General features: G+C 42.1%; 1 protein-coding gene across 1 annotated transcript in view; it reads right to left on the bottom strand.

Moving 5' to 3' along the window:
* Positions 1-1,066: 1,066 nt before the first annotated feature.
* aldh1l1 (aldehyde dehydrogenase 1 family, member L1) overlaps positions 1,067-11,020 on the bottom strand; it is an 18,648-nt gene continuing 8,694 nt past the window's right edge. The window contains exons 11-23 of the mRNA XM_012829387.3: positions 7,299-7,418; positions 6,972-7,099; positions 6,663-6,813; positions 6,458-6,528; positions 6,273-6,378; positions 6,018-6,105; positions 5,823-5,916; positions 5,365-5,464; positions 4,361-4,459; positions 2,727-2,892; positions 2,401-2,506; positions 1,986-2,185; positions 1,067-1,739 (exon numbers count right to left, since the gene is read on the bottom strand). Coding sequence (XP_012684841.1) covers positions 1,684-1,739; positions 1,986-2,185; positions 2,401-2,506; positions 2,727-2,892; positions 4,361-4,459; positions 5,365-5,464; positions 5,823-5,916; positions 6,018-6,105; positions 6,273-6,378; positions 6,458-6,528; positions 6,663-6,813; positions 6,972-7,099; positions 7,299-7,418 — 1,485 coding nt within the window. The 3' untranslated portion in view covers positions 1,067-1,683. The remainder of the gene's footprint in view (positions 1,740-1,985; positions 2,186-2,400; positions 2,507-2,726; positions 2,893-4,360; positions 4,460-5,364; positions 5,465-5,822; positions 5,917-6,017; positions 6,106-6,272; positions 6,379-6,457; positions 6,529-6,662; positions 6,814-6,971; positions 7,100-7,298; positions 7,419-11,020) is intronic.

Below are 11,020 nucleotides of genomic sequence, written 5' to 3'. Positions count from 1 at the left end.
TATCCCACAAATATTTCAAGGCAAGCTGTTGTCATGACACCAAGAACAAACGTTTTTGATCTGTTGGTTTGGCTGTCACAATACTGTATATATGACTTCTGAGTGTATGCAAGATGCTATTGTAAGTCACTTTACTGTAGATAAAAGCTTGTTATGGTTGCATTTTTGGGTCACTTTGTCTCATTGATATATTACATATACAGCACTAATAGTGGGAAAATGTCTTCAGGGACAACTACATCTATATTTTTCCTTCATACATGCACATGCAAATACTGCACCACTTTTGTATATTTGTATAGTATAGATGGTAACAAGGCTACAAACAAACAAAACAAAGCAGAAAACTGAATACATTTTCAGCAAAAAGTGTATAAAATCTACAATTTTCAAAATGTTGTCCGTTTTTTGAACTGAAAGTTAACTGTTTTGAACAGAGTATCTAAATGTTGCTGGTGGTGAACATTGACTGAGACTGACTGATTTCAGAAGAAGTGGTCATTGAATGCATTTTGTATCTAAGCAATGGAAAAGTATCCAGTTTAATTCACAGTCTACTGATTTGGTAAATTAAGTGTTAAGTGTTTTGAAAAAGTGTACATGGTATTGAAACAAGTGTGAAAATGATTGGGAAAAAAAACTGTGATGGCTGATATTGAAACTGTTGAGCAATCCAAACCTTTTGAAAGAATTTACTTTTCACTTGCAGTTTTTCTTCCACCATGTTTACTTCCACAGCCTCACACGAGCTATCTGTGGGCTTTGAGAGATTAGCGTTTGAGTCATGGTGTTTTTGAGAGCTCTCTTGGGGTTGGCAGGGATTGATGATGAATTAGATGTTCTTTGATGGATGAGACCGAAACGGCGAGGGAATAGTATCGCACAGTTGGACAGAAAAGGCACAATGAGAAAAGAGATTGTATTTCTTCCATAGCAATATTTGTCCTGTTAATGTTGGCTGAGATGTCAAAATGATCATTAACACCAAGCCCCCAAGGCTTTTACTGGGACAAACATTTAGACAAAATGGGGAGATCAGTCAAAAACAAAACACAGCACAATAATATACATTTGTTAAACAGTGTTTATTCAAAAACACATTGAGATTCAATTTTAAGTTAGTGTATAGATCACATCCATGAAGATATACATCAGCTGTACCAGTAACCGTGCAATTCACTGCAACAATAAAATCGGTTTTCTGCTTTTATGAGAAATAAAACTTTTATGAAAAATTCATATAGTTTGACACAGACTAAACAGTAAAAAAATACTGAAATACTGAAGGTAAATGCACCTGTACCATATGTGATATGGAGTCTTATTTTTCATTCAAGCAGTTTGATCGGCTAGAAAAAAGGCTTTTAGTCAAAACCATGGGCATACTCTATAGGATATATCAATTTGATATAGAGCTATAAGGTTTGGGATCTTTCCAAAATGAGAATCAAAATGAAGCAGGTGATTAGTCTAACATTATATAAGTAAAGAGGGAGGACACATTAAGCTCTAATGGCTACTGGTTGATTTTTTTTTTCAATGCCTCTGATTCAGCTACTGTTAATCACAGAAGTACAAATATCTTCACTATCTTAGTCTTGTGTCTTCAGCTGGTCATTTTCACAGTAGAAACACCTCTAGACTGGATTGTTCCTGGTTGTTGTCTTCAGAGGTGTGAGTATCTCAGTACTCAATGGTAACTGCTTTAGTCTTCAGGTACTCGTTCAGAGCGTCTTGACCTGGTAGACACATTCAAACACAGGCATAAGATTTCAGTGTAGCAGGTGTCTGTGTGAGCACGGAGGTCTCTTGAACCTTTACACAAGTACATACTACTGGGACCCAACAATTTATTTGTATGGAAAAGTACAAGAAAATGATATATCTATGAAATAGAAATAAAAACAGAATATAAGCCATGCAGTCAAAAGATCAAATGGGTGCAAATAAGTAGGTTGAAAACCAGAATATGCTTTGGCCCTTACCCAGGTCCTTGCCGAATCCAGACTGTTTGAATCCACCAAAGGGAGCTGCCACGTCCGTCTTGTTGTAGGTGTTCACAAAGACCGTGCCCGCCTGAAGCTTCTCGCTCACATACAGGGCCTTGCTGATGTCCCGTGTGAACACACCCGACGCCAGGCCGTACTCCGTGGCATTGGCCCTCTTCAGCACTCCATCCACATCACTGAGAGAGAGAGAGAGAAAAATTGAGAGAGAGAGAGAGAGAGAGAGAGAGAGAGAGAGAGAGAGAGAGAGAGAGAGAGAGAGAGAACAAGAAAAGGAGACAGGATGGGGGTGGGGGGGGGGGGGGGGGGGGTGAGGAACATTGAGACCTTGAGATATCATCAGGATTTTAATATGCTCTCCCAAATTAGGAGAGAGTCTGGAATAGATGCTCACCCCTCCTTAAACTTTGAGATGATCATGATGGGGCCGAAGGACTCCTCTATGGCAAGGAACATGTGGTCTTCCACGTCTGTGAATATTGTCGGCTCAAAGAAGAACCCTAGGAGGCGAGAACAGGAGAAAACAGATAAAAGCACATCAGTGAGACTTTCCTCTCTCAACTTCACACATTCTCTGGCATTGAAGCTATTCTTCTTTCTTTGCTGACTGTGACTGTTCTGTACTACAGTGGTGACTGTGTGTGTGTGTGTGTGTGTGTGTGTGTGTGTGTCTACAGAGTAATGCACCTTGCCGGGTCCCCTGTGGTGCGGATGACTCACCTGGTCGGTCACACTGCTTCCCCCCGCACACCAGCCGGGCCCCCTCCTTCACCCCGGTCTGTGCGTACTCCACCAGCTTGTCCAGGTGAGCTTTGTGGTTCTGGGGGCCGTGGTCAGTCGAACGATCTAGGGGATCTCCAATCTTCATCTTCTTCACCTCCTCCACCTACAGAAAAGGTAGAGTGGCATAAAACAAAAGGATATAATCTTTGTATACCAAAACCGACATATTATGATACATCACCTGGCTTTTTGTTTCTGCATATTTAAAGGAACATTATGTAGCAATTTCACGTTAAATTAACAGCTTTAAAATCATTTTGGTGGTACGCTGACTTGTAATACTGAGAATGTAACTTGGGGTACAGGGCGCAAGACCTCTCGCGAGGACTACGTAATGCCTTATGGCACCACCTCACGCAACAACAACTAGAACAATCTGCTAGGTATAAGAAGCTAGCGCAGGATTCTCTGTATGGACATCATGGCAGAGGCAACGAAGAAACCGAGAAAAGTGTTGTCGGAGGAAGCGCGGAAAAGACCAAAAAAGGACTTGCTTTTACCCGTTGGGGAGAGATAAAAGTTACAAAAGGATGCAAGTCAGATGCCGAGCTGGCCTTCTTTCTGTTTGACTAACAGACAGTAAAAATAACCTGTCTTGCTATGTCTTGTGTTGTGTTTGCTTAATGTTTGGCTGTGTTAGGAAAGTTGTCGACTCGCTAGTTTTTCATCATAAACATCCCTGCCAATGTTATTTATGAAAGAATGTGACGTAGACTGGAACCTTATTGGTGTCTTCCCTGTCTTATGGAAATGTGTAGTTTTTCCAGATGCCCAAAGTCAAAGTCATCAACCTCAGTCCTGCCTCAGGCTAGCATCCAAATAAATTAATCTCACGTTATAAAGTTTGATCAGTCTTCATCAATCTCTAAGCCTTGGAAGTTTGCAACCTTGAAAACTCAGCTCACTTGTAATAAATTACACTGTCCAATGCACATTAAGCATGTCACCAACAACATGTTATTACTATTACTGTACCTTGTCAGTCTACATGCTTCTTTGCCTTCTGCCATTGTCTTTGCCGGTTCTATATCTTTCAGCTTGTCACCAAATACACGTGTACACTGTCCATTAGGGGATCTCGAAGCGTGATTTGTATTGACGAGAGTGGTGTAAAAGTGAGCTATACCCTGGAACTTTAGGGGGAGCTCAGTAGCAAAAACCACCAATTCTCACGTAGTGGGGCTTTAAGAATCATGTTTCAAATAGAAAACTTGGCTGCAACATGCTATACACATTCATGAGAAGTATGTGCTCCTGTGTTCCTGTGTGTGTGTGTGTGTGTGTGTGTGTGTGTGTGTGTGTGTGTGTGGTGTATGAGTGACAGACAGATGGTTAGGGCAAAGACAGTGGTGCCCTCTCGTGGCCATAACTATAAGTATCTTTAAATAATCCTACAGTGACTTACTACAATAGCCCCCTACAATGACAATGGTTAGAAAACATACAACCACTTACATCATTTCAATTCAAAGCATTAATACACCTACCCAAATACAGATACTCGCCATTTACAAAACAGTAATCAGAAAAAACAACTCAAACAGCGTGAGCCTTAAGGCTCTCATACCTACCACTCTCTGCACATATGTGTCGTGGAGGGACTGCTCCACAAAGAGGCGGCCAGCTGCGATGCAGTTCTCTCCTTTGTTGAAGAAGACAGAACTCATGCCCTAAGATTGTACACACACAAACACAGGACAAGTGGGAAACATTTATACACACACATACACACACGCGCACACACACCATAGACCATGGCTCCTTGTGCATTTTTGCAATGTACGCACTTTTTAATTTTTTATCAGTGCCATCTCTAACTGCGGCTATTTTTGTTGTCTTTGCCTTCTCTCAGCAGTAAGAGTTTGCAGTCAAGTCTCTTTTTGTTCGTGGTCCCTCAGTGGTGGAATGACCTACCTAGTGCTGTCTGTACATTGGCCCATTAAAACATTTTTTTAAAACCTCATCTGTCTAATCAGTTAATTAGTTTACATGCATACTTTATAAATAAAATCAGAGATTTGGTATACTGTTTCATTATCATTACTGTTATTAACTGATTGTTTTTATTTTATATTGATAATTGATATTGTTTATATCTATATTGTTTCTTGTATTTTTTACCTTTTTTTTCTCTCTAATGTTTTATAAGTCGCTTTGGACAAAAGCGTCTGCTAAATACTGTAACACTATATAACTATACTGTTTAGGGTTTTTTCCAGCCACTCTGTACATAGCAGGGTGTTTGTTTGCGTTTGCTTTTGGCTCAGGTATTTGGAGGCCCAAGAATGAACACCTCCCATTCAGCAGCAACATGTGGGTGGAGCGCACTAAATTATTCCAGAAATAACCAATTTTAAATATAGAGAAACTGACAAACATGAAACTGTTGCAAATCAAATGGTCAGGTTTAAATTCAATGCAAAGTCTTGGAAATAGTTGCCATGCTCATGTATGTTTGTTTGTGTGTGTGTGTTCTCAGAATGACAAAAAAGTGAAAATGTTTGAAATATCATGTGCTTTCGACTATTTAGAAAATGTGTGTGTGAGTGTGTGTGTGTTTGTGTAGCACACTGACCATGCGCACAGCTTTGTCCAGATCGCAGTCACTGAAGATGATGAGTGGAGATTTACCCCCCAACTCCAGAGACACCTTCTTCACGTTACTGACCGCACAGCTGAGGGAGGAAGCACACATACACACAAAGACACGCGCACATACATACACACACACGTACACACAAACACAAACAAATACACATCTCAGTATCCTATGCATCACATCAAAGATTTGACAGTGTCATGTTGCCTTCATGATCCAATAACAGCTAATGTCACATGCTACTAAGCTGTCATAGCATTATTCGGTCATGACAATTATCGAATATGGTGGCATAACCCCGGTAAGACCCTGACTGTTATAGCTACTTATGACAGCATATGAAATGGTTATGTTATGTTTTATGAAGCAGGGTTCAAGTCAAGTGTTACCTGAACGTCTTAAAGTCAGGGACTCAAGGGTTAAAGGTCACTCACCTCTTCATAATATGTTTGCCGATCTCTGTGGATCCGGTGAACCCCAGCTTACGGACCTCAGGATGGTCGGACAGTCGCTGGCCTACCAGTGCACCTGGAGACGGAAGGGTTTGATTGGTTTTAAAAGCGCTCTGAAGCAGACAGACCATAAGGCACCATGGGAAGTGGTGGCAGTTTGCGTGTCTGTGGAGATACCTGATCCTGGGAGGATGTTAACCACCCCCTTGGGAAAGCCGACTCTTGCAGTCAGTTCTGCGAACTTCAGCGCTGTTAATGGAGTGACCTGGAGGAAAGGCATGAGTTCATCAGCATGCGGCTCGTTAAAATATTCATTATCATATATCATTTCTACTGACAGGAGGGTTTTTTAATTGTAAAAGTTACTTGTGTCTTTCAACTACATTGTGTAGGGAACTACACAAACCTCACCAATGTTCATGGTGCTCTCACCTGTGCCGGTTTGAGAACAACGGTGTTGCCAGCTGCCAGACAAGCTGCTGTTTTCCAGGCCAGCATCATCAGGGGGTAGTTCCAGGGGATTACAATGGCGCACACACTAAGATATGCAGACACGTGATTCAGTGTGGAACAATCTAGAAATGACGACATTAGTCGTACTGTTCTGCATGTCTTACCCAATGGGCTCTTTTTTGGTGAAGGTGAGGTTACGGTTGGGCCGAGCTTGGTTAATCGGAATGGTGCAACCCTGCATAAGTAAGAAAGAATTTTTCATTTAATCTACATAAACCTTCATAAACCTTTAATTAATGCTACTGTAGATTGTGCCTGAATTAAAGATTTAAGTATAAACTTATCTTAAAGACGCATGTACACACTGACCTGGATCTTGTCGCACCAGCCAGCAAAGTACCTGAAGGTCTGGATGGACATGCCCACGTGTGTTTTGAGGGCGAGAGTGTAAACGGCCCCTGAGTCTATGGTCTCTATGGTGGCCAGCTCCTCCTGATGCTGCTCCATCAGGTCAGCCAGCCTGAGGGGGAGAAAGAAAGAAAGAAAGAAAGAAAATGGATGAGTGTCTTTACGTATTTCTTAAGGACCTTTATTTATGTGTTGACCTCAAAATTTGACTCATCACTTTACTCGGGTATAATTATCACTTGAAAACTGGTGTGTTGGTCCATCACTCACTTGTACATGAGCTTGCCTCTGTCTCTGGGGTTCATCTTGCCCCACTCTCCCTCCTCAAAGGCCTCCTTGGCAGCCGCCACCGCCCTCTCCACGTCTGGGATCTGGGCCAGGGACACGTCGCAGATGGCCTGGAGGGAGAGCTCACAGTAAACAAACCTGCAGAGAGTTTTTACAGGGCTCCGACAAGCAGGGTATATAGAGTATGGCACTTCAAGGATGAGAGAGAGACATAGAGAGAGAGAGAGAGAGAGAAAGAGAGAGAGAGAGAGGGAGGGAGAGAGATAAGAAAGAGGGAGAGAAGATGATAGTCCCTGTGTCTGAATGTACCTGTCCATCTGTAGGGTTGATGCTCTTGTAGGTTTTCCCTCCCTCTGCATCCACAAACTCCCCATTGATGAAGAGCTGGTGAGGTATCTTGACAGTCATGTTGTTCACGTTCTTCTCCACCTATGCACACACACAGTATACAAATTATTTGGTCAGGGGGAAACACATCATAAGATCATAAGATCATCTAGAACCTCGGTTCCCAAACTGGGGTACGCGTACCCCCAGGGGTACGCAAAGTGGTTCAGGGGGTACGCGGGGAGAAAATGTCTGCGATAACGCAACTTTCAGACGGAAACATCATTTTGTGCATCCAAATCGCCCAAATTCCCCTGTATTTTGCCCTGCAAGGCTGTATTTCTTTCTAATAAACACAACAACGATCACAACGATGAACAAGCATTAATTAAAAAACAAAACCACTGAGAAAATGTCACGTCTGTGCTGAACTCCGCTCTGGCCACGCCCCCCTGTCCAATGGCCTGTAAAATGAATTCGCTCATCTTCCCAATCGCCTGCAAATAATGTTTTTTTTTAGTCTTCTGTTCTGTTGATGGCTGGCAAACAACAACCTTCGAAGGTTTGGGTCATTTGTGGCACATATTATTCACTCATTTTAAGCCATCAATCTACCTCATGGTGAACGAAAAAAAAGGAATTCACCTAAAAGGTGAAAAGGAAAACTTCTTTTTCCAAGAAGTACGTAGCTGGAGATTGAATGTCTGAAGGGGTACGGGACTGTAAAAAGTTTGGGAACCACTGATCTAGAAGAATCTCCTCTCCACAAAATGTCCGTGGATCTCAGATTTTCAATATTTCTCATGTCTCATGTACGTGACACTGAATCTCACTGATCACTGATCCTACTTAATCTCGTGGCTTTTCACTCCCTCTTTCATAGAATACTAAACTGCAGGTCCAATAGACGACTGTGCAGTGCGAGTGAGAGACCGCCGTGTTTGCACTGTGCGGCTCACTACGTCTGTGTAGCAGTTCAACTAGTCAATGATGTTTCAGTATTGAGTGGGTCAGCACCTTCATCACTCAGTGTGTTTACATGATGGTATAATTCGAATCTTTGCTTAGTCGGACTATGCTTTCTTTCGAGGGTAGGTGCTATTATCCCAATATACATGGCAGTGAATAAATCGAATCATTGGCCGAAAGCATGTCATATCCGATACGATAGGTGGCGCTGTTTTCATTACAACTAGTGGTGATACAGCCATTTCCGCTTGACCTCTTCACCACTACCAACAACAACAGTTGATTGAGCATGAATCGCATCTGTTCATCGGTCCAGAAATGCGTGTTGCCTCTTGGGTTGTCCATCGCGTTGTTTGTTTGTTTCTGCTGGGCCAACGTGTTTATAAGTTACATTATTCAAAGGTGAAAGATAAAAGGCGAGAGAAACGCATGCACATTCACACACACACACGCGCAAATAATGGGTTACAGCCTAAACGCATTGCCCTTCTGCCAGTTGCATCAAATTGTTTTAGTACTTCTTCGCTGTCGATTTCCAAATCTGTGTGAATATTCATGAGAGCAAGTCCAGTCAGTCTTTTGTCAGTCATCGTACTTCGTAAGATATGTCTTAAGACGCCCCATTGTACTGAATGACCGCTCAGCAGACGCTGTGGAAACGGGCAAATGTGCCGAACTTTCCAGGGCTTGATAAAGCTCACTGCATTTGGGCTGTAGCTCATTTAGCTGTTTCCAGCTCTATATCTGCATCGTCAACGCTGGGCATTAGTTGTCCGTACTCCGATTTTATAGTTTCCCCATTGTAATAAATATGCATTCATGATATTTTTCTATGACCGAGTTTGACAGGTATTGGTCAGGTAATAGCCGAGTGACAGCTGATTTGCTTTCTGATTTGACAGTACTTATTCGTGGGTTTTTTCAGCGCCAGATAACCGAACAGAACTTAACTCAGGCTTGCCTCACGGGTACAATACCAAATTTCATCATATTTGATAGAATGAAGGACAAATTAGTTGTGAATACTATGACCGAGTTTGACAGGTATTGGTCAGGTAATAGCCGAGTGACAGCTGATTTGCTTTCTGATTTGACAGTACTTATTCGTGGGTTTTTCAGCGCCAGATAACCGAACAGAACTTAACTCAGGCTTGCCTCACGGGTACAATACCAAATTTCATCATATTTGATAGAATGAAGGACAAATTAGTTGTGAATACTATGACCGAGTTTGACAGGTATTGGTCAGGTAATAGCCGAGTGACAGCTGATTTCACAAGCATTAACTTTAAACCAGAATATTTTAACGTGCCGGCATAGTCGCCCCGTAATGCCGTGCAGCGGGCGCATACTATGTGATGCACTAGCTCAACGACGTTCCCTATATGTTCCTTACCGTTCTAATTACATGTCGTTGTTCTGTGTTGGGACAGAGCTTATACAGGTGGGTGACGGTAGCACAGTCTGTTCGTGGTAACTTGCACCAGGGCATAAAGCCCGTGCCATTGTGACAGTGGGTTGTGTTTTAGTGTTTAATAAAAAGCCATAACAAATATACCACGCTTCCGTGATTTGTTACAATATAATGGTCTTGCTTCTATAATGTATAAACACGTAGGTTACAGGGTGGGTGTGGCAGAGAGAGAGAGGGAGAGCGATGATGCACACGGATATATCAGATTTAGCGACCGGAGCAAAGTTATGTTGCTGTAACGTTGAACTCTTTGCAATCAATAAATACAGTACTTAATAGGCTAATTGATACAATATCTCCTCGTTTGAGTGTGGTTGTTTGAGTGCAATGGGAGTGTATGATCGTTATTGTCTATAAAGCAGTGTTTCTCAAACTTTTTCAGACCAAGGACCACTTAGCCAATAAAAAAAAATTCGCGGACCATTTAACTAAATATCCCCGGAACAACATGCCTCCTACCCAAGACCTGGCGCCAGACAATTGTTAGCGCACACATGATTTTCGCGGGTGGGCTCTCCTTTTGTACGTACCAGTAGGCTAGTTATAGATATGACAATGCGCAAGGCAAAGCATCTGGAACCCTGCTCCATGCGTGACTTGGTTATGTTACAAACTATAGTTCGCTCACAGCCTCATACTCCCATCACACACTCAGACAGACATCACAAAACACAACGATGCGCATACTGACCGCAGTATTTCACTACCAACAGTAGGCTAGCCCACTGGCATTAATACAGCCATCCTAGTAGTCAACTTTTCATAATTAAGAGCTGTCATTATCCAACGTCACACAACACAGAATATAGCCTAGTTGTCATCTTGCTGTCTCAGCGGGAGAAAAACACAGTGTTTTGAATGCAACTCCGCGGCGAGATAATTCCCAATGAGGCTGAACCACTTTCTCCTTGTCTATGTTAGAGGCTTTCTCATTTAATTTTCTTTTCATAGTTCCTGTCTTAAGCCACCAATCCATGACCTTGTTAATAGATTAGGCAACTCTTTATTAGATTAGGCTACTACTGGCTGTGTTCTCTTCGTTCTGAGTTGTATGTTAGAAATGTCGCAATAATTTACTTGTGGCCGTCGCGGACCACACTTCATCATATTTGATAGAATGAAGAACAAATTAGTTGTGAATACTATCACCGAGTTTGAAAGGTATTTGGTCAGGTAACAGCCCTTTGACAGCTGATTTGCTTTCTGATTTGACAGTACTGCTGTGTGTTTTAAGCAAATAAAATGTGGACTGTTTACAAGC

Source organism: Clupea harengus, chromosome 5 (assembly GCF_900700415.2).
Source record: "Clupea harengus chromosome 5, Ch_v2.0.2, whole genome shotgun sequence".
NCBI lineage: Eukaryota > Metazoa > Chordata > Actinopteri > Clupeiformes > Clupeidae > Clupea > Clupea harengus.
Note: the sequence above shows the minus strand (reverse complement) of the source record. Positions and strands in the feature narration are given on the sequence as shown.